This window comes from Macaca mulatta, chromosome X (genome assembly GCF_049350105.2).
Source record: "Macaca mulatta isolate MMU2019108-1 chromosome X, T2T-MMU8v2.0, whole genome shotgun sequence".
NCBI lineage: Eukaryota > Metazoa > Chordata > Mammalia > Primates > Cercopithecidae > Macaca > Macaca mulatta.
The window spans coordinates 87,042,508-87,067,156 of NC_133426.1; the positions used below are offsets into that span (position 1 = coordinate 87,042,508).

At 34.7% G+C, this 24,649-nt stretch overlaps 1 protein-coding gene across 2 annotated transcripts in view; it reads right to left on the bottom strand.

The window, feature by feature from the left end:
• The window catches only part of BRWD3 (bromodomain and WD repeat domain containing 3), a 134,621-nt gene that overhangs the window by 50,562 nt on the left and 59,410 nt on the right, over positions 1-24,649 (bottom strand). For both annotated transcript variants that reach the window (XM_015127728.3, XM_015127729.3), the window contains exons 7-16: positions 20,345-20,505; positions 18,802-19,023; positions 12,296-12,396; positions 11,723-11,793; positions 10,308-10,408; positions 9,633-9,673; positions 6,124-6,228; positions 4,932-5,085; positions 1,805-1,939; positions 655-783 (exon numbers count right to left, since the gene is read on the bottom strand). In XM_015127728.3, the coding sequence (XP_014983214.1) occupies positions 655-783; positions 1,805-1,939; positions 4,932-5,085; positions 6,124-6,228; positions 9,633-9,673; positions 10,308-10,408; positions 11,723-11,793; positions 12,296-12,396; positions 18,802-19,023; positions 20,345-20,505 (1,220 nt within the window). The remainder of the gene's footprint in view (positions 1-654; positions 784-1,804; positions 1,940-4,931; positions 5,086-6,123; positions 6,229-9,632; positions 9,674-10,307; positions 10,409-11,722; positions 11,794-12,295; positions 12,397-18,801; positions 19,024-20,344; positions 20,506-24,649) is intronic.

The window sequence follows — 24,649 nt, forward strand, 5'->3', positions numbered from 1 at the left end:
CTATATAATTATGTTTTTCTTGCTTATTTTTATTCAAATGAAGACAGATGCAGTATAATACATATGATAAAACAGGTAAATATCAATCACATCAAAGACACTCAAACCTGATATTAATACAATTATTGAGCTGACCTCAATGATTGAGTTCTCTTCCAACTCTACAATTCTATAAACTTTCTCAAATTCACAGCTAACAAAACATAAAGAACTAATTAAGTTAGCTAATTAAGTTAGCTCCCAAAGTATTTTAACAGGATCAATAATAAGTAAAATAGCCACCTAAGAAAATAAACATATTCAGTCGCCAGCAGTCTATTCCCAATTCATGAGAAGTAGAAGATGTGATGTATTAGAATTACTCTCCTATTATACCTGGAAGGCAGTAGAGAATATGTTCAAAGCAAAAGGATTTCCTAAGGAATTTTTATGTCTTCATCACCCTGTAATTTATCTCAGTCGTGATCTGCACAGCCAAACATAATGTTCTGGCAGTGCAGATCACAATTGAGAACCTTTACTAAGAAAGACAACTTTCTTTTATTTTATATCTACTGACACATAACAGCCCTTATTAACTGGAGGACTTTAAACAAAATTTGTGAATGACACAATCCTAAATTATACTCTACAGCAAAATTAAAATATGCTAACCTTTTCATAGTATTTACTGCATCCAAAACCAAAAAGCAGCAAATGCCCATGAGAATCTGTGCAGGCAAAATGGTTTCCATCCGGTGAAAATTTACAATCAAACACCGCACCATGGCCTTGGCCTTCAATCTGAAATTCAGAGGAGTCTCAAGTCATCTTAAGAGTAATTTTCAAATAATAGATAGGTGACAACTTTTCCTTGCTAATACCATGGACTCTGTGATGCACAAACATTCCAAAGTACTCTCTGGCTTCTGTAGCCAGAACCCTACTGAAACAGTAAATCCCTGAAAGAAATTAGGGAGAGGCAAATTGCAATGGATAAAATCAATCATTGCTAGCAATGACATACCTCATGAAATACTAAATGAGTGACTGTGAAGATTAAAATAGAACTAAATGCAACCAAAATGACAAAGGCACTACCTCAGCAAAGTCAAGATACTATCTTCACATCTTAAGTTATAATGCAATGAAGCCTTAAAATAACCATCCTAAAATTAAAGCACACAATCAATTTTACTAATAAAAGACAGAGGATCTGTCTTTGCTTTGGGTCTATATAAAGCATATAAAAGTAAACTCAAAGGCCAACCAACAATTTAGAAATGTTTAGTCAGAATTATTCTTAAGAGGATATGAGTATTCCCATCACCATAGAAGGGTGTTCTGAGAGGAGAGATAGCTCACCAGATTTTTCCATGGCTTGTATGAGACATATCTTAAGAGCATCCATATCTCCAAGTCCATGTTTGCCAAACAACTTTCTGATTACTAAATCATATGAGGTTTACCAGGGGCAGACACAAGTATTACAGTCACTGTTATAATTCATAAATGAGAATTACATTTTAAACATCAATCTTTTTGTGATTTTGGTTAGGTGTTAACTCCAAAGCTTAATACATTTGAGTATCTGCAGTTTAGGGCTAGGGAACAGAATTTGGAAAATGCTAACACCTAAGAAAATGCTAACATCTTGAAAGGCTCAACTGGCCTTATTCTCAGTTCTTGAGTTATTCTCTGAATTATTTAACCAATTTAAACACAAATGACAAGAGGTTCCTTTGTACCAGGTATACTTTAATTAACCAAGTTATTACATAAGAGAAGTTGGTTTTAATGTGAACTAGACACAGGTGTCTCTTACCATGTTAAAGTAATTCCGAATTTTGGTCCCCCGGTCAAGGTCCCAAATAAAAATGTTCCCATCGTGACCTGCTGAAAGTATAATCCTTTGATCAAATGGATGGGCTTCCAGAACGAATACTTCATCATCATGTCCCTATAATAAAAATCAGTATTAAAAATGAAAAACAACACAAAATGTCTTGTTCATTTGGTAAAAAGGTCTTCAGTGTGCTATCAGTCTGGTTCAAATGGATTTATGCAGAATAATAAACAGCATTTACTACGTGGATACTATATGAACAATACACCTCAGTGAGATTTCCTTATAAACTGCTGATTTTATCAAGTATTCAATAAACAGAAGATCCAGAAATGTTTTTAAAATATAGTCTAAACAATACAGCTCATTAACCAAGGCTCTGAAGTGGAATTTAGGACTGGGCTATTTAAAAGGCCACAGAATATATGACAAACAGAATCTTTCAATAACACCCAATTCTGACACAATGATCAATACAATTCAGCACTCTATTCTCTATTACTGGTATTCAAATTGTATTTTAGTAAGCCTCATGATACATTCAAAGGATAAAGCACAGTGGTTCTGCTCTACACCTACTTTACATTTGGGAGTTCCATTTAAGATGTTATCTAGAAAATACATTTTCTGCTAAAAAGAAATAAGTTTGAAAACCAATGCTTTATGTTATATGTTTATACAACATATAACATGTTTACATATGTTATATGTTTATATAACATATAACAAGTTTACATATGTTATATGTTTATATGCCTCGGAAAGGAAAAGTTTACAAACATCTGCTTTAAGATCATTGTTCATTTTCTTTGGACTTAACTCCTGACTAGAGAGTTTATGTTTAAGAACAGGCTCCAAGCCTTAGAAAAGCATAGAGAACATTCCGAAGCTGCACTTATCTTAGGAACACACTATCACATTATACATCAGTAGCGTCTAAAAAATGATCATATCCTGCAAATCTCAAAAGTGCATTTTGTCCCAAATCATGCTATTAAAAAAAGTAGAATAATAGAGTATCCTACTATATTATGATTATGGACAAAAATACAGCTTACTGAATGAAAATATAACTTTAGACTGGCTCAAAACGTAGTGATAAGATTAGTAGGAAAAATCCCCTTATGATAAATACCATCACAACTCAAAGTTTACCAAAATTCTTCCCAGCGACTACAGAAAAAGTTATTTCTTTGCTATAACAAAATCCCTTGCTAAAAGAATCAATTTGATATAGCCAATATTTTCTCAGGTTCGTACCCAGCAAAAAATAAAGTGAGTTTGCTAAACTCTAATGATAATGACATGACTACTTCAATGTACATTAGGGGGAAAAAAAAGAACTTTGAAGCTGGGGATTTTCCTTTTTTTGGGTCACATGCCTTAGGAGAGGACATAGTTACTAGATCATGGGGAACAAGATCTAGTCAAAATAAGTAATGTCTTAAAATTTATCAATTTATCATCTTAAAATGCCATATTTGTATTTGGTAAGCACACTTTTATTTCCACCACCCCCACACAAATCTAAATTATCATCCTGGCTCATCCTGGCTACTATCAGACTCCTATAATCTACCTGCAGTCACTCTCAACTCATTCCAATCTATTCCCTCTTCTGTGACCAAAATTAAAAGGTATTTTTCAAAAGCAAAACCCTTAATGATTTTCTATTGGTCTTACAATAGATCCTACAAAATCCTAGTCTGGCCCCTGTCCACTTTTCCCATTATATCTGGGGAGACTCTGTTTCTGCTCTTTGTGATATAGCTAAATTGGCTTTCTTTCAGCTCCTATCTACCTCAGGACCTTTGCACATGCCATTCCCTCTTTCTAGAAACACTCCCCAGTCTCCTCACATATTTGATTTACCAAATATTTACTGATACCCTACCATGTAGAGGCAGTAAAAAAATAAGAAAACATAACAATAAAATATCAGATAGTGATGAACCTAGTAAAAGTAAAGCAAGGTGACATAATAAGACAAAGACGAGGAGGCTATCTTGGATTGTTTGATCAGGGAAGGCCTAATCAAGGAGTTGACACTTAAGTTGAGATTTGGGTAATTCTTACTTATCTTTCAAAACTTAACCCAAACTACACTTCCTCAGGAAGTTTTCTCTAAGCCTCCCATATCAAATTTGGTTACCATGTTAGAAGTTTGCATTCTATCTCGCATTTTCCTTTCTTAGCACTTATCTGATTAAAAGTATTTCTCATAATAGGCTATAAGCTCTGGCATGACAAGACTCTGTCTAATTTACCATTTATATCTAACACCTAACCCACTTTTGGCACACAGCTGATGCTCAAACAGCATTTGCAAAACAGAAGAACTTTACATCCCTCTGATACATAAACACCATGATATACTACAAAGACAACTGAGTTGAGTCGGAAGAATTGGTTTCTAGTCTGAACCTTATCACTTACTAACGAGTGATCGCATGGCAAGCATTTGGCATTCTCTCTTTAAAATGCTTATGAATTGATAGTTGAAACAGACAAAATAAGGTTTTTAAATTAAACTTAATCTGAAGTCAACCAGTATTATGATAAACTGAAAAACATCAACACCACCCATGTGATTTCTGCTATTAATCCTTTCAACTTTTTACATCACAAATACTGTAGCCTCTTACAATGACAAATATACACTTTCTGAAAGAGGAAAAAATACCTTTCTTTTCCTACTTCTTCCTCTTACCCCTATTCCTTGCATAAACTAATCACTAAAGGTAGACTATGTAGGATATCTTTACCAAAATAAGGTACGCTCTACCCCTATAACGGTAACAATGAAAAAATGCTAACCCCTGGTAAAAACAAAATAACTTACATGTCCTCATTGCATACAATAACACAGTAGATGAGTAACTACTAGACTTAGAAAAGATCTTGAAAAGATTTCATACTTGCTTTTAGCAGGTATAGTGCGTGTCATCCCTATTTTACAGCTATGTCAAAAGAGGCCTCTCAGAAAATCATTTTTCCAAGGGCTAGTATAGTATATCACAGAAAGGAAACTGGAACTTAAATTTCCTGTGTCTTAAAATAATGTGCTTTTTGACCATTTTAATTACTCTAAAAATAAAATACTTACAGATAATGTATGAAGAAGCTGTCCTGTGATAGAATTCCACACTTTCAAAAGAAAATTATTCACTGCAGTAATAACTGTGGTATCATAGCGATCCCAGGCCACCATAGTCACCTTAAGTTTAGTGATCTTGTCTTCTCCAGATGGCAAATTATTGCTAAACAAAACAATTTGCAGTATTCATATCTTATGAATTTTGGACAAAGGTGCATGTTAAGTAGCAAATTATGACATAATTTCTCCAGGAGTACACAACTGTTTAGATTAAAAAATCCTAAACTATACTGTTAAGTATTCATGAAAGAAAAAAGTAAATGTATCTGCATAGGGCAATACCTGTTAGCTTAATTCAGGGAGAAAAAAAGACCCTAAAATGACAAAAATTTGGTAAATAGTTCCTTGAGAACCAAAAATTATGAAACTACTAAGAAATCTATAAATACCTTGAAAAATAAAATTCATGCTTATGTTGGTTATCAGAAAATAGGAAAACATAATGGCCAATCTATTCTCTTAAATATGAATTTTTTTAGAAAACCCATAAGTCTTATAAAAAAGCAGTAGAAAATTTAGTACCATTTTTATGTAATTAAATATGACATTATCAATAGGTAGCTATGATGAAAAAGTCATTTTTATACTGCAGCTAATGGAAAGACAGTTGATTTCAGGGCCATACCCTAAAGAAGCTGTAGTGTCCCAAAGAAGTAATTATGTATCTTTCAATGAACAGTGAAGATGACAAAACTGAATGCTGATTAAGTGTAAATATATTACTGAGTAGGAATGCTAACAATATAAAATATTATAAAAGTATCCTTAGAAAATTAAAGAAAAAGTTAAACATATGATGACATTTAACAGGGACAACTCTCAAGGTAGAAAGTAATATAGATATATTTTTTAATGACCTATAAAAATCTAAGGCAGAGAATGGCTCTATAGGCATCAGTAGAACACAGAGATCTTTGAGTCACAACAGACCAGAATATCAAATGAATCAGCAATATTCCTGTCATCCAGTCTGTCAATCAACAGTAAAGATGATTTGCTTAGAGGCTGTACAGATGCAAACTTCATGTCTACAACTAACTTCAAACTATTTACTAATGTAAAAAGATATTTTATATTCATTATTAAACTCAATGTAAAATATATCATGAGAACCACATAAACATCTAACATATATTCTTACCCAGTCATTTTAGTAGCCATGTCGAGCACTATACTCTTCCATTCTTGTTGCTGATACTGCCAAATTCTTGCCGTTCCATCTCGACTTCCACTAACAAATCTTAAACTAGACAGAGTTAAAATAACTTTATTAATTTTCTCAAAATGTAAATCACTTTTTTTTGATAATATAAGTAACACATTAACCCTCACACACTACTGAGGGGAATGTAAAATGGTACAGTCACTTTGGAAAACAGCTTGGCAGTTCTTCAAAATGTTAAACATAGTCATCATATGACCTGGAAATTCTACTCCCAGGTATATATCCAAGAGTAATGAAAACATAAGTCCACATAAAAATGTGTACATGAATATTCATGGCAGCATTATTTATAATAAGTCAAAAAGTGGAAACAACCCAAATGTCCATCAATGGGATAAATGGATAAACGAAATGTAGCATATTCATACAACGAAATATTATTCAGCAAAAAAAAAGAAAAGAAAGAAAGAATGATAGACACAGTAACATAGATGGATCTTGAATAGGCAAACCTATAAAGACAAAAAGTAGATTAATGGTTACCCAGAGCTGGGAGTGAAGGGATAGGAGAATTGGAGGTTGACAGCTAAAGGGTATGAGCTTCTTTCAGGGCCAATGAAAATGTTCTAAAATTGACTGTGGTGATGGTTGCACAACCCTATGAATATACTAAAAACCAATGAATTTTATGTTATTTAAATTATATTTCAATAAAGATGTCATTTAAAAAGAATACATATTCACTCATACTTCTGTCACTGTCAACACTTTGGTTTCTATTTTCAGAATTTATAAAATACAGACATATACACTTCAATAGTTTCTACCACAAAAAATTGAACTGAACTATATATGTTTTTCCCTAGCTTAACTGTATTTTGTTGATCTATTTCTATGTTTCCAAGTACAAAACTATCACTTTTAATAAGTGTTCAACTATATGAATGTACCAAAATTTATTTAATTAATCCCTTAATGATCAACTGTTGTTTCCAATCTTCACTATTATAAATAATGCTGTGATGAACATCTCTATATAATCTTTGTACAACCTCATACATATATTTGCTGAGTCAGAGTAGGTGTATTTTTAAAGCTTTTGATACATACTGCCAAATTGTTTCCCTGAAAAGTTTTTTTAATAATTTACAATCTCATCACAAGTTGTAGAAGTGTCCATTTTCCCAAAACCCTTGGCAATATTGGGATTATCATTTTTCATTATCTTGTCATTCTGAAAGAAAAAAAAGTGACTGTTATTTTAATTTATATTTCTTTGATTATTAGTAAAATTGGACATCTCCTCATGTGTTTATTGGTCACACGAATAATTAAGACCACAATAATGTAATTTTTCCTTAATAGAAAAAGACAGGGAGTTAAAAATTTAGGTTCTTCTAGCATGAAAGAATAGTAGCTATACTAATGTTCAAGCATCTAACTCAGTATAATGCAATCAAGTCAACCTTAAAATTTATTTGGTGGTTTTTTCATTCCTAATATAGACATCACTCTTTGTAGACCATCATTATTTACTCTCAAATTTGACAAAAATGAACAACTCCATCAGTGTAATTATTTGCAGTCAAAAGTTATTTAAAAATAGAACATGATCATCCTATAAAGTCCTTATAGGCCGGGCGCGGTGGCTCACGCCTGTAATCCCAGCACTTTGCGGGGCCGAGGCGGGCGGATCACGAGGTCAGGAGATCAAGACCATCCTGGCTAACATGGTGAAACCCGGTCTCTACTAAAAATACAAAAATATTAGCCAGGCACGGTGGCATGGTACTGTAGTCCCAGCTACTCGGGAGGCTGAGGCAGGAGAATGGCATGAACCCAGGAGACGGAGCTTGCAGTGAGCCGAGATCGTGCCACTGCACTCCAGCCTGGGTGACAGAGTGAGACTCCGCCTCAAAAAAAAAAAAAAAGTCCTTATAGACATACAAGTTGAGCTAGTCGAATCCAAAATTCTAAAATCTGAAAGTGTTTGAGTGTCAACATGACGCCAGATGTCAAAAAGTCCACACCTGGCCTCTTGTGATGGGTCACCAAATAGTCAAAACTTTGTTTCATGCACAAAATTATGTAAAATATTGTATAAAATTACTTTCAGGCTACGTGTGTAAGGTATACATGAAACATAAATGAATTGTGTTTAGACTTGGGTTCCATCTCCCAGCATCTCATTATAATATGCAAATATTCCAAAATCTGAAAAAATATCCACTTCTGGTACCAAGTATTTTGGATATGAAATAACCTGTACTGGAAACAAAGTAATGCTAGGTGCTTAAAATTTTAAATCTATTATGCTAGGTAAACTTTTAGGCTAGAGCCTTTTTGGCTGTCATCTTTTTGGGATTAGACACTTTAGAGAGTGCAAGGATATCTGCATATAATTTCTGACTTTAGGGATATAGGGATAATGAGTGATATAGATATTCAGAGAAAGTCAAGACAATTAAACGCTGGAACATTCAGGAAAGGTTTCAGGTAGGGCATGAACCGTAAAAGGAAGATAAGACCTAGTTAAGAAGAGGGGGGAAAAAAAGAAAGGAGAGGGACATGAGAGGAAAAGAGAAAGACAGAAAGTAGGAGAGAAAGAGAAAGAGGTTAGGGGAAAGTAGAAAATGGCGTTTCTTGGTAGAGATGATATGAGGAAAAGTATAAGCAAAGGAATGGATGAGATGTGAACAGGAGCAGGGTATACCAATTAGGCCGGATCTAAGGATTCATATGGAGAACAGTAGAAAAGAATGTAGATCTAAGTCATTTGGTAAAGAGCTCTGAATGCCAGGCTAAGACATTTGAATTCTACTCCATAGGCAGAGAAGAGGAAACACTAAAGATTTCTGTAAAGAACAATGTTGGCTGGTCACGGTGGCTCATGCCAGCACTTTGGGAGGCCGAGGCGGGCAGATGATAAGGTCAGGAAATCAAGACCATCCTGGCTAATACGGTGAAACCCCGTCTCTACTAAAAATACAAAAAATTAGCGAGGTGTGGTGGCATGCACCTGTAATCCCAGCTAGTCGGGAGACTGAGGCAGGAGAATCACTTGAACCCAGGAGATGGAGGTTGCAGTGAGCCGAGATCACACCACTGCACTCCAGCCTAGGCAACAGAGCGAGACTCCGTCTCCAAAAAAAAAAAAAAAAAAAAAAAGAACAAGGTTTCACTGGCAGAGATGGACAGGTCACAGGTCAAATAATGAAATGCTTGAATAACGTGGGTGCTAAAAGAAATAGAGCAAAATAAACAAAAAAGAAAGCACTCAGAAAGGAAGACCTGATAGGCTATGGTTACGACTTGGATGAGATTGTGGAAGTGATGGCTAAGGATGTCATCAAAGACAAACAAGGGCTTTGAACCTAAATAACTGGACAGAAATAAGGTATCTATCATAGAAGTAGCTGCATCTGAGGGAATGGTAGTAACATATATCAAACATCTGTTTACACAAATATGTATTACATAATTACCTGTCTCCATTGTTACAGAACTGAACAGCAACAACTTTATCCTAAGACATAAAACAGATTTTTGGTTAAAATGGACTTATTTGTAAAATGAATTAAGTGCTCTTTCTCTCAAATTCATAGGTAAAAACATCATGAAGTAGATTTTTTTTTTTTTAATTTCAATGAGGCCCAAAACAATGTACTAACTAATGAGGACTGCTTATTGGCAGTAATAGGAAACAAACCAGACATAGGGAAACCTTATAAACCATATCTCAAGAGACAAATACTTCTGAATAGATATTAGTTTATTACGTTCTCCATAATAAGACAGCACACTAATGTAAGATAACACCTTAAAATAGTTAATTTAATAGTAGTTGCATTAGATTTTCCACGTAATTTTATTAATTTTTGAAAATAATCATTTCCTGTTTCCCACATCATTTATCTAATTATTTTCCAATGGAATCATCTGACAGTCTATAAGTACCATAGTTTAGAGACTGCTATTTAAAATCTTTTAGAATAATTAACTCATACTTTTACTAGTATGTATAGTACTGATGACAAGAGTAAAGTGTAAGCCAAACTTTGTGATTTGTATATATTACTATGGTACACATCAGAAAAGAAATGAAATAAACTTTCCAAGGATATTCAAAAATAAAGCAACTGTTTCTGATTTTCTCTTACCGTATGTGACTCTAATTCAGCAATTTTCTCAGGAACCTCAGAACCCAAATAATATATTCTAATCACATGGTCAGTACTACCAGTTGTAATGAACATACCGCCTAGAAGATTAAAAAACAAAACAAAACATAGTACCAAGGAACCCTAAAAACCATCTCATTACTTCCTTAGTTGTATGCTACACCTTGCATTAGTAAAAAGGCTTCAAGAAACACAAGGTTGTCTTCTAATTATTGGAGACATACTAGTGATTCAGAGAAAATGTAAAACTATATCATTCATCCAACAAAATCTACAAACTATATATACACTGAATACAGGCCTATGATCATAAACATTAAAGAACACATCCTTGAGGAATTCATTTCTTTATTTAGAAATGTAATGTTCCAAAATTATTTATAAGACAATTTATCGGCCGGGTGCGGTGGCTCAAGCCTGTAATCCCAGCACTTTGGGAGGCCGAGACGGGCGGATCACGAGGTCAGGAGATTGAGACCATCCTGGCTAACACAGTGAAACCCCGCCTCTACTAAAAAAATACAAAAAACTAGGTGGGCGCCTGTAGTCTCAGCTACTCGGGAGGCTGAGGCAGCGTAAACCCGGGAGGCGGAGCTTGCAGTGAGCTATGATCCGGCCACTGCACTCCAGCCCGGGTGACAGAGCAAGTCTCCGTCTCAAAAAAAAAAAAAAAAAAAAAAAAAAAAGACAATTTATCTACAATTCTCTTTACCGTGGCCATAGTGGCGACAGAGCGAGTCTCCGTCTCAAAAAAAAAAAAAAAAAGACAATTTATCTACAATTCTCTTTACCGTGGCCATAGTGGTTGAGTGTAAAAAGTCAACTGCTTTTGGGATGATGAAAAAGTTCTAGAGATGGATGGTGTGACAGATGCAGAACAATGTGAATATACTTAAAGTTACAAACTGTACACTTAAAAATGACTAAAATGATAAAATTTTAAGTTCTGTATATTTCACCAGAATCAAAAAAAGGAGAAAAAAAAGGTTAACTAATGTAGGATTCTTAGCAGTAGAAAAAGCACTGTAAAAGAGTTTTCAATATGGAGCAACAGTACATGTTTTTTTGTAACTCAGGGCAGAATTTTTGTGTTGATTGTGGGGGAAGTAAATTTTTTTGTTAGTGGATATTTAGAGTAGGGGGTCTGTTTTTACCAAGCAAAATCACCATTATATAAAAATATATTAAATTATGAATAAGGAAAAAAAAAATCAACCTTACACATTACTTAGAGTCCAAAAGAGTTTATCTATCATAACACATGGTTCAGATTTTTGATATCCTTCAATTAACACTCAAATGTGTATCTTTTTATTCATAAATCACATAATCTGTTTTTACAACTGGATCGTTTAATATTCCAGATGCTCAAAACATTCTAGTTTTACACATACCAGAACTGAAAGATGAACAAGATATCTGGACTCCAGGTCTGGATCTCTCAGTAAATTTCACTGGGCGATCTCTAAAGAGGAAAAATAAGGTATTTTTATGTTTCATCATGTTTAGCTAATGGGCCAGAATGTTAGCACACTACTGGATACTGATCGATTTAGCATCAATATTACAGAAAAAACAAAAGGAATGTGGTCAATAAGTACTATTCCCATCCATTAGGTTAAAAATGCATTTAACCTTGCAAACATCATTTATGATATCAGTATTACTACAGTTTTATTAACCATATTACTTACTACTACCATTATGAGATTTCTTACCAAAGTAAGAAATGAAACAAATAAAATTCTACCAGAATTTTCTATATAAATTATCTCTTCAACATTAATATCAAAAAAAATTTATCCTAAAATCTCTTTATCTATTGAAGTAGGTATGGATATGTATACACAAATACACATACACATATATAAATATATATACATATATCTAAATACATGGACTATTAAGAATCAAGGCAATAGATAAAAATTAACATGATTAATTTTTCACAAAATTTCTAAACTTACCTAAACTTCATTGTTTTGACATGCCATTGCCAGAAACAGATTGTTCCATCAGCACCAGTAGAAGTGAGGTATCTGTTTGTGCCTTTAGTTGATGGACAAAACTTAAAAAAAAATATATATATATATATATATGATTCAAATAAAAAGTTTTCATGTTCAGCCTAACATCAAACACAGAGTATTTTTAAATTGTAATCATTTAACAAATATAATTTCAATAAATTCAGTTAAAAATTTTTGTCAAGGGACTATTTTACTTTCCTAGATTAATAAATACCTTATTAAAAATTTAAAAATATCAAAAAACTATAGAAAAAGTAACTGAACTTTGGATAAAATGTTTTAGTTATAAAAAAATTACTTTTAAATTATTTAATATTACACTTTAAGATTTTTTAATCACTTTCAGTGGAGAATAAACTCACAAGCGCATTACTATTTAAAACTTTACAAATGTGCTATATATACACTTATAGAAACAACTGTGGAATTTTTATAGTTCAGATGGACAGAGGATTAGAAGTAAATCTAAAAACACTTGGGAAGTTAATATCCAAGTATTTGGTTTTATTATTTTTTCACTTTAAAATCCAGTTTCATTCAATGAAGTATATAATTTTGTCCTTTTTAGATGTAAGCCATTTGTTTCCATAAATAATGTAAAATAGGTCAAATCATTATTCATATCATATCATTGTGGAAAAATGGAGATCAAGTTAAAAAAAAAACTTAAGTTGTCAATATAGAGGACTACTAATATGTCAGAAGGATCAAGGCCTTTATCATGTGGGCTTCTCAGGCTCTTACTCTCAGTATTTTACATATCCTCAGAAAAGAATCACAGAAAAGGAAAAAGAACAACTGAGCTCCTGACGTCTGGGACACAGGAAAAAGCTGAAAATTGGACAAGAGTTTCCTACATGTCAGTGAGTTTTTAAAATCCCAAATGAAGATAATTAAACATTTCCACTGAGATGATGACTAAGGATTAAGATGTATAGGGTTTGAATACATTTTGAATGCAAATCAAAAGAAAATTATCATTATAGATATTAGAAGTAATTTACTTAGCTTCTTTGTTTGGAAGCACAGAACTTCTAAAGACAACAGAGATGAATTCAAACAAAAATTACTCATTAATATTATCCATTAATAACTGATGTGCAGTAAAGAAACCAGGACTCATGCCTATATAGTCCTCTGTTGGTATCACTGAGATGCTTCCAGGACCTCCCATGGATACCAAAATCAGCAGATGCTCAAGTCTCTGATATAAAATGGTATGGTATTTGCAGATAACATATGTACATCCTCCTGTATACTTCAAATCATCTCTAGATTACTGATAATACCTAATACAATATAAATGTTGTAGTGATTTGTTGTTATACTATATTATTTAAGGGATAATGGCAAGAAAAAAATCTGTACATGTTCAGTAGGAAGATTAATTTTTTTCAAATGACTTTTGTTCCTCAGCTGGTTGAAGCCACAGATGCAGAATCTACGGATACAAAGGGTTAACTATATTTTCATTTCTGAGATTGAGAAATTTGCATTAAAAAGCTTAATCTGGCTGGGCGCAGTGGCTCACACCTGTAATCTCAGCACTTTGGGAGGCCGAGGCAGGCAGATCACCTGAGGTCAGGAGTTTGAGACCAGACTGGCTGATATGGCAAAACCCCGTCTCTATTAAAAATAAAAAATTTGTTTGAGTTCTTTGTAGGTTCTGGATATTAGCCCTTTGTCAGATGAGTAGATTGCAAAAATTTTCTCCCATTCTGTAGGTTGCCTGTTCACTCTGATGGTAGTTTCTTTTGCTGAGCAGAAGCTCTTTAGTTTAATTAGATCCCATTTGTCAATTTTGGCTTTTGTTGCCATTGCTTTTGGTGTTTTAGACATGAAGTCCTTGTCCATGCCTATGGCATTTATGCAGCCAACAGACACATGAAAAAATGCTCATCATCACTAGTCATCAGAGGAATGCAAATCAAAACCACAATGAGATACCATCTCACACCAGTTAGATTGGCAATCATTAAAAAGTCAGGAAACAACAGGTGCTGGAGAGGATGTAGAGAAATAGGAACACTTTTACACTGTTGGTGGGATTGTAAACTAGTTCAACCATTGTGGAAGAGAGTGTGACAATTCCTCAAGGATCTAGAACTAGAAATATCATTTGACCCAGCCATCCCATTACTGGGTATGTATCCAAAGGGTTATAAATCATGCTGCTATAAAGACACATGCACACATGTTTACTGCAGCACTATTCAAAAGAGCAGAGACTTGGAACGAACCCAAATGTTCAACAACGACAGATTGGATTAAGAAAATGTGGCACATATACACCATGGAATACTATGCAGCCATAAAAAAGGATGAGTTCATGTCCTTTGTAGGGACATGGATGCAGCTGGAAACCATCATTCTTAGCAAACTATCACAAGAACAAAAAACCAAACATAGCATGTTCTCACTCATAGGTGGGAATTGAACAATGAGAACACCTGGACACAGGAAGAGGAACATCACACACTGGGGCCTGTTGTGGGGTGGGGGGATGGGAGAGGGATAGCATTAGGAGATATACATAATGTAAATGACGAGTTAATGGGTGCAGCACGCCAACATGTCATATGTATACATATGTAACAAACCTGCACGTTGTGAACATGTACCCTAGAACATAAAGTATAATAAAAAATAAAATAAAATAATTAGCTGGGCATGGTGGCACATGCTTGTAATCCCAGCTACTCAGGAGGCTGAGGCATGAGAATCGCTTGAAGCCAGAAGGCGGAGGTTGCAGTGAGCCGAGATCATACCACCGCACTCCAGCCTGGGTCACACAGCAAGACTCTGTCTCAACAACAACAACAAAAGCTTACTCTAAAATCTACAGCAGTAATCCACAAATACAGCCAACACACCAAATTCAGCTTGCTGCCTGTTTCTGTAAATATAGCGTTATTGGAACACAGTCACCTTACACTGTCTATGGCTGCTTTTGCACTATGGGAACAGAGCCGAGCAGTTGTGACAGAGACTGTATGACATGCAAAGCCTAAATATTTACTATCTGGCCTGTATATTTGCTGATCTTAGATTTACAGGAATTAGACAATTAAATATGAAATAGTATAATTTTATAAAGTGAAGAAACATTGAAACCTTTATCTCCATTGCATTAAAATTGCTTCATCAATCACAAAGGGGGATCTGGCCCATTAATGTGCCTTAATAGAATTGTTTTAAATGAGAAACCATGTTACGGATTGTTTAATATAACATTTATTTTTGTATTTCTGACAAATTAATACATACCTACTGTAGAAAATTTAGGAAATGTGGAAAAACAGAAAAAAAGTAACATGTAATTCTGCCATTCAGTGGTAACCACTATTAGCATCATACCATTCTAACTAAATTTTGTTAAAAAAATACAAAACGTGGGAGTATAATATATCACTGATGTTAATAAAGACAGTCAATACACAAATAATAAAGAACATATAAAGAATACCAAAAGATGACTATTACTACAGAGAAAAATGAAACAGAAGGGAAGATACAGAGTTGCTGTGCACACAGTGGAGGGGGCTAGGGGGCGGTGGTTTACAATTTTAATCAGAGCAATAAGGTGGTCAGAGGTCTCCCTGAGAAGGTGACATGTGCACAAAGCACATACAAACTGAGAAAACAAACTATGTGAATATCCAGGGAAGACCACTCCAGAGACAGGAAACAGTAAAAGCCAAAGCAGCCATGTACACCTAGAATGTTCAAGAAAAGCAAAGTGGCCAGCAGTTAAGCAGAGTGAAAAAGGCAAACATGCAGTAGATGAGACTGAAGAGCACCAAGGAGGCTGAGAATACAGAGCATTGTGGAGACTTCAGTTTTAACTCTGAGATTGGAAGCTACTGATGGTCCTGAGCACCAGTGACATGATTTAACTGCCATTTTAAAATAACTTTGTCTGTTAAACTGAGAGACTAAACTGGGGCAGGGGAAAGGGAATGGAAGGGGCAGGAGAAAGGGAATGGAAGATGCAGGCAGATCGGTTAGAAGTCTATTTCAATAATCTAGACTACAGATGATAGTGCCTTAAAACAGGATAGCAATAATAGAGGTCATGAGAATTTGCCAGATTCTAGATACAGTTTGATGGTAGAACCAACATGACTTGCTGACAAGTTTTAGATACAAAGTATAAGAGAAAGATAAAAGGGATGACTACTCTGAGCAGTTGAAAGCAGGGTATTGCCATTTGTTTGGATGAAAAGGCTTGGGGAGATACGAGGAAGAAAAATTAATTCAATTTTGAATATAATGAGTTTGAAATACCTAGTAGACATACATGTGATGATTCCAAGAAGATAGTTGCATAAACAAGTATGAAGCTAAAAGATAGTTCCTAAATGGAGATGGAAGTTTGAAATCATCAGTTTACAGATGAAATTCAAAACCATGAGATGACTAAGAGAAAGAGTATGATAGAAAGGTCTACCGATCTCTAAGGCACTACAATATGTAAAAGAAATGAGAAAAGGCTGGGTGCGGTGGCTCACACCTGTAATCCCAGCACTTTGGGAGGCCGAGGCGGGTAGATCACGAGGTCAGGAGATCGAGACCATCCTGGCTAACATGGTGAAACCCCGTCTCTATAAAAATACAAAAAATTAGCCGGGCGTGGTGGCGGGCACCTGTAGTCCCAGCTACTAAGGAGGCTGAGGCAGGAGAATGGCGTGAACCCGGGAGGCCGAGCTTGCAGTGAGCCGAGATCGCACCACTACACTCCAGCCTGGGTGACAGAGCGAGACTCCATCTCAAAAAAAAAAAAAAAAAAAAAAATGAGAAAACAAACTAGCAAATGAAACTATGAAAAAAAACAACAGTATCATAAATATTTTTCATTATTACTAAATAATCTGCAGAGGACACATGTCAAGACCTCCTATGGATGCCTGAAACCTTGAATAGTACCAAGCCCTGTTTTTTCCTGTGCCTACATACCTATGATAAGCTTAATTTATAAATTGGGCACAGTAGGAAATTAACAAATAATACCTTATAATACTGCTATAAAATTATAACAATACACTGTAATAAAAGTTATATGAATGTGGTCTCTTTCCCAAAGTATGTAATTGCACTGCATTCACCTATTTTCAAACTATGGCTGACGGTGGGTAATTGAAACCTTGGAAAGCCAAACTGCAGATAAGGGGGACTACTATAATAAAATGATTTTTTTCAGTGGCATATGACAGTATGTCCAAATTCCAGAAATAATCAGTCAGATATGATAGTGAGATCACAAGTAACTGATAATCTCCCAAATCAAAATCCATGAAATAATTTCAAATAATCAAAATTTTGACATGAACTTTTTCAAATTCAACATACACTGAACCCAATTCTTGCTAGCTCCCCATAAAAAGATGACATATTATTTAAATAACACCAAAAAATGGCATACTTATGATTTCCTAAAGAATAAACAAAAGTAAATGGGAGTAATTATCTCCTCCAAAAGTGGTCTCTTTCTCCAAAGTGTAAAATTTTTAAGATTCCTCTGTTTTCCTCTCAATACAAAGCAGAGGACAAAAGTTCAGTTTCATTAGTTTTATTAAATAAAAAATATTTTAAAATCATCCATGACTTTCACTACCAACATCTGGTAAAACCAGTATGTGGACAAGTATTAAAAGCAGCCAACATATTCTACATTACAAATCAAATTGAGGCTGAGTGCAGTGGCTCATGCGCCTGTAATCCCAGCAGTTTGGGAAGCCAAAGCCAGAGGAATTGCGCTTGAGCCCAGGAGTTTAAGACCAGCCTGGGCAACATGGTGAACCCCCGTCTCTACAAAAAATACAAAATTTAGCCAGATGTGGTGGCGCATGCCAGTAGTCCCAGCTACTCAGGAGGTGGAGGTGGGAAGATCACTTGAACCTGGGAGGTGGAGGTTGCAGTGAGCTGAGATCCCGCCACTGCACTCCAGCATGGGTGACAACAAAACAAAATAAAACACATCAAATTGAAATAAACAAAAAAATCACTGAAACTAAGAATAAAAATTCCTCTCATATTAACCTAAAAACAGACACACACATACTAAATCTGACTGGCAAACATCTTGCATTAAATATTAATACAAGGTATGCCAATATTCAAGTTAGAACCCGTTTATATTCTAAAAGGAAAGAGTGTGCTCTTAAGGCATTTACAGGTTTTCTCCCTCCTTAACAAATACAAATAAGATGTCTCACTCTATTTATAGGACTCTTTAAATCATCTTTTTACTTATTTTTTTAAAAAGAGAATTATATGGAAAAGGAACTTAAAAAAATACCTTGCTGCAGGGTAGGAGCAAAGTCCAGAAGAGAGCATTTTTCTCTTGCTATTAGTTGGGCTATTATCTATACAATGTAACATGAAATCAGAGAATTCTCACCTTTATTACATATGTTTGAGGTAAATTTTATCACTTTTCTTACCTGTATGGAAGTAATAGAAGCTGAATGGCCCTGAAGGACTGCAACGGGTGCACAAGTTCGAAGACACCATACTCTTACTACCTTATCACAGCTGCCTGCGGCAATAAGAGTGTTTTCATAGTTAACAGCCATGTCAGAAATTTCAGCAGAGTGTCCACGAAGTGTAGCAAGAAGACGTCCATCATCTGTAGCCCAAATTTTTACTAAACAGTCATCTGAACCCTATAGTAACAAAAGGACAATAGATTTATAATGAAGCAGAAATTCACCACAATCCCCCCACCCAAAAAACAGCCAAAAAGAAGATTTTATTAAATTACTTCTAAGTCTTTCCTCTTTAGTCTCCTCTCTACATATAATAGGGATCCAGTAGCAAGTATAAATGATGTCCAAATGACAGCAATAACAAAGCATTTTCCAAAGTGACGATGGCATTTATGAAGAACTTTTCAAAATTACCACCAATCCTGACAACTCAAGATATTTTAAACTCACTTTTTAGTGATTTGGCATTAAGCATTTTTACCATCATTTCTTTCTTTAGACCTGACAGCCTTTTTTCTAAATTCTTTAAATATTTTTTCCACAAATTATTCAGAATTTAACCTAAAGTCTACATGCATTTCTCAGTAAACATGAGGCTAGCAGTTAATGATTATTTCTGGTAAAAATATATTAAAGTTCCTTTTGAGAATTTCAGAAGAGTGAACTGTAAAGAGCAATTCTACTCTACTACGGTAGAAAAGTTACTTAACAATTATCTGTTTATTAAAATATAGCATTCATCATCCTCATCATGATCACTAACATCCAAATACGTATGTGATGCATTTAGAGTCATTAAGTAATTAATGGAAGAGTCCAAAATAAACTCTAAGGTGTAATAACTTCCCGAATAACTTCCGCTTCATTTGTTGTAGCATACAAATATAAAAATAAAATTATGCTATTACCCACACTTCTATGTTAATACTAAAGCAATGAGACTAAGCTTTTTTTTTGGAAATACTGGTGTACTACAATTTTGTACTCAAAAGCATACAGTATTATCTGCTTAATAAAAGTTCAGCTTAAAAAATAAACAGTACTAAAACGAAGAAAAAGATATAAAAAATAGCTATAAGCTTCATTACGGTGTAGTTCAACTATCTAATCAAAAAAATGTCATGAAATCATTATTTAGGCAAAACTGGCAGCAATTACACCAAGTGACACACGGAAGTGCATTTTAATAAATGTTTGTTAAAATTGAATGAAATGAAATAGAGTACACTTGGTTCACATCAATTAACCACTTCTAGAATATAAGGTCTTCTGAAGATTTAACTTTGTTAAATTAAACTTCCAAGAAGATAGTAAACATTTTCGTTCACTCGTTTACTTATACAAAATGAGAAAAATTTTTCAATTTCCACTCATCTTTTTCTGCACCCATATATCCAAAAAAGGTGAACTGCTTACAAATCGCAATGCCATGCCATGCAGTCTGGCTTCAATTGTTGTAATTCTATATATGTTACCATATTATAAATTTTAAACTCACTGTAAAAATTCTTCTCCCACTTCGGTCAAATGCTACACAGTAGACAGATGACAAGTGCCCCAGAATTCTCTTATGCATCTTAATGTGCTGGTAAGCAGATGAAGGGAAAATATGACCGAAGCGACTACATCCGGTTAATTGCCTGGCAGAGGTGATATTCACTGAAAAAAATAAGAAATTAACTTAAAACTTAAAAGTGAAACTGATTTCATGAAATTAAGTCATAAATATTAAGATGAGACAAAACAGAGTACATATATTATAGCAATTCTGCCCTGTGAGAAGTCTAAATTCCCTTACATAGTTCAGGATTTTATGAACTCCAGTTTACTACAAGAAAGCACCAAGAATACTCTTCCATTAAATCCCAAAGGTCTGATATTCTGCTTGGCTTACTGTGGTTTCTCAAGCACATTCTCACTTTGCTTTTCTTGGTATGCTATAGTCAAAGAGACTGTCATTTTAAATACATAGGTAAATCTTTCTATAACATGAAGAAATTTTAGAATAAAACTGTACTTGGTTAAGTGTATTTCTCTAAAAAATTATACAGGAATTTCATAAATTCTTGTCCTACCTCCTCACACCTATCCACCACATGTATGACTGCCCCTAAAAATTCAAGAGTAATACAAGTAAAAAAAACTATACAGTGAAAAGATAAGGAATCTATGATGTTACAAAGATTTTATGTTGCAAACAACCTAGGTTTTTCTACGGGTTCTTTCCTTTTGGTTTCTGAATTTAGAGGCTCTCCCTCTAGTTAACACTGAACTTTAAAGGCTTCATCTCCTATGAAGTCATTTTAGGTCCTGTCTCATTTCTTTTTTCTTGTTCGCTTTGCCTTGTTCTCCATTTTCTTAAAAAATGACATAATATATCGTAAGTCTACATAATTCTTCTCCAATTACCAGGTGGATTCTGCTCATATCTAAAAAACAAATCTTGATCTCTATGTAAAACTTTACAGCCACCCACTTGCCCTGTGAACACCTTCATCTTCCCTTATACACTAAAAATGCTTAATACCCCACACAATATATTTTAATCAAAACATAGACTCCCTATAACTTCAAAGGTCACCTTGAGGCAAAGTGACATTTTACCACACTGCATAAATAATACAGTACAAAATGAAAATAGCTTCATGTTCAAGCAGGGCAAGATTAAAGCAAGAACTGAGTTCTAGCTAGATTAGTATGATTAGAACCATGCCACAATCAAAAATATTAAATCTTTCAACATCTCACAATTTTAAGAGCAATGAAGTCTTTCTTTCAGGCAAAGGCAGATCCACTGGCCATTTTAACTGACAAAATGACAAAAAATGAATAATGAATAGCAAAATCAGTGACATGTTGAATATAAACAATTAGAACACATAAGAGACCTGAGTAGCTATGTAATACTGCAAGATGCTGAGTAAATAATGGGAGGAACTGCATAAGCATCAGTATCAGGCAAGAGGATTTCTTTTTGGCAGGTGTTACCATCTCAATCACAAGAAAATCTATGACTCCAAGATAGGAAGGGCTGGTACCCTAATTTGGGACTTCAGAAAACTTCCTTGTCCAATGAAACATTTCTTACTGCTCTGAGTTCCTTAAAACAATTAACCATTACTTCTGCTTAGCTTTTGTCTCTTCATACTTTGCAGGTAGATGCAGTGGAGACAGGTTATGGCAGGGCTTCTCAACCTTGAAACTATTGATACTCTCTGTTGAATGATTCTTTGCTATGGGGACTTTCCATTGTAGGGTGTTTTGCAGCATCTCTCACCTGTCCCCACTAGATGCTAGCAGGATCCCCCCAACACTAAGTTATGACAAAAATATCTCCAGATGTTGTCTAGGGTAAGAAACTGCCCCAGATTAAAATCACTGCTTGCAGTATAAAAGCAAAAAACATCATTACCAATAGAAGGAAAAAAGAAAAAAAAACAAACAGAAAAGCAGTTCTGAGAAGGGGAGCTGCAGGAGATAGAAAGCAAATCCATGAGCATTGGATGCCTTTCCATTTATTTGAATCTTCAATTTCTTTCATCAATGTTTTATAGTTTTCACTATACAGCTCTTTCGCCTATACTTAAATTTACTCCAAAGTACTTTCTTAGGTCCTATCATAAATGGAATTATTTCCTTGATTTCTTTGGATAGTTCATTGTTAGAGTATAGAAACAATGCAGATTGTCAAGTTAATTTTGTAATCTGCAACATTACTCAATTTGTATATCAGTTCTAAGAGGGTTCTTTTGGTGGATTTTTAGGGTTTTCTACATATAAGATCATGTCATCAGAAAACAGAAAATTTCACTCCTTCTTTTACTATATGGATGCATTTTGTTTCTTTCATTTTCTGGCCTAATTGCACTGGCTCAGACTTCCTATACTACATTGAATATAAGTGGCGAGAATGGGCATCTTCTTATTAGAGACGGGGTTTCAACATGTTAGTCACACTGGTCTAGAACTCCTGACCTCAGATAATTCACCCACCTCAGCTTCCCAAAGTGCTGGTATTACAGGCATGAGTCGCCTTGCCCAGCTGAGATACATTCCTTCTATACCTCTTATGTTGAGAGATTTTATCATGAATTTTGTCAAATACTGTTTCTGCATCTATTAAAATGATCATGCAGGTTTTGCCCTTCCTCTTGTTAATATTGTGCACCACATTTACTGAATTACATATCCTGAGCCAATCTTGCATCCCAGGGATGAATCCCACTTGATCACAGTGATTGACCTTTTTGATGTGCTGTTGAATTCAGTTTGCTAGTATTTTGTTAAGGACTTGTGCGTTTTTTTTTTTTTTTTTTTTTTTTAGATCAAGTCTCACTCATTCACTCAGGCTGTAGTGCAGTAGCACAATCTTGGCTCACTGCAACCTCCGCCTCCTGGGTTCAAGTGATTCTCCTGCCGCCGCCTCCCAAGTGGCTAGGATTACAGGGATGCATCACCATGTTGGCCAGACTGGTCTCAAACTCCTGACCTCAAGTGATCTGCCCACCTCGGCCTCCCAAAGTGCTGGGACTACAGGCATGAGCCACTGCACCCAGCCTTTTGCATCTACGCTCAAAAGGCATATTGGCCTTTAGTTTTCCCGTAGTATCCTTGTCTGAATTTGGTATCAGGGTAATGCTGATCTCATAAAATGAATTTGAAAGTATTCTCTCCTCTTCAATTTTTTGGAAGAGTTTGAAAAACACTGGTGTAAGTTCTGCTTTAAATGTTTGGTAGAGTTCAACAGAAAAGCCATTTGGTCCTAAGCTTTTCTTTGATGGAAGACTTTTTACTACCAATTCAATCTCATTATTTGTTATTGGTCTGTTCAGTTTCCATTTTCATCTCTGATTCTGAGTCTTTTGTTTTTTTCTTAAGTCTACCTAAAAATTTGTCAATATTGTTCATCTTCTCAAAAAAACAACTTTAAGATTTGTTAATCTTTTCTGTTGTTTTTCAAGTCTCTATCTTGTCTATTTCTGCTCCGATCTTCCTTATTCCTTCCTTCTGCTAAGGTTGGGCATACTTTGTTCATCTTTTTCTAGTTCCTTGAGGTTCAATGTCAATATTTTCTATCTTTTTTAATGTTTACTGCTATAAACTTACCTCTCAGGACTGTTTTTGCTGCATCCCATAAGTTTTGGTATGTTGTGTTTCCATTTTCATTTGCCTCAATTTCCCTTTTAATTTATTCTTCGACTCATGGTTTTCAGAAGTAGGTTGCTTAATTTGCATACATCTGTGAGCCTTCCAAGATTCCTCCTGTTATTTTTAGTCTCATGCCATTGTGATTAGAAAAGATGCTTAATATGATTTCAATCTCCTTAAATTTGTTAAGACTTGCTTTGTGTCCTAAAATATGATCTATCCTGGAGAATATTCCACATGTACTTGAGCTGAGATGTTCTATAAATGTCTATTAGGTCCAATTAGTCTGAAATGTGGTTTAAGTACAATGTTTCCTTATTGATTTTCTGTCTACATAATCTGTCCAATGTTGAAAGTGAGGTAGTGAAGTCTCCTGTTATTGTACTGGAGTTGTAGTGTCTCTGTCTCTCTGTCTCTCTCTCTCTCTCTCTCTCTCCCTCCCTCCCTCCCTCCCTCCCTCCCTTCAGTTTTTATCATATATGCCTTGTATATTTAGGTGCTCTGATGCTCCAATGTTGGGTGCATATATATTTACAACTGCCAAACTTCTTGATGAACTAACATCTCTATCATTACATGTGACGTTTTTTGTCACTATTCACTTTTTCAAGTCTCTTATATCTGATATAAACAAAACTACTCCTGTTCTCTTTTG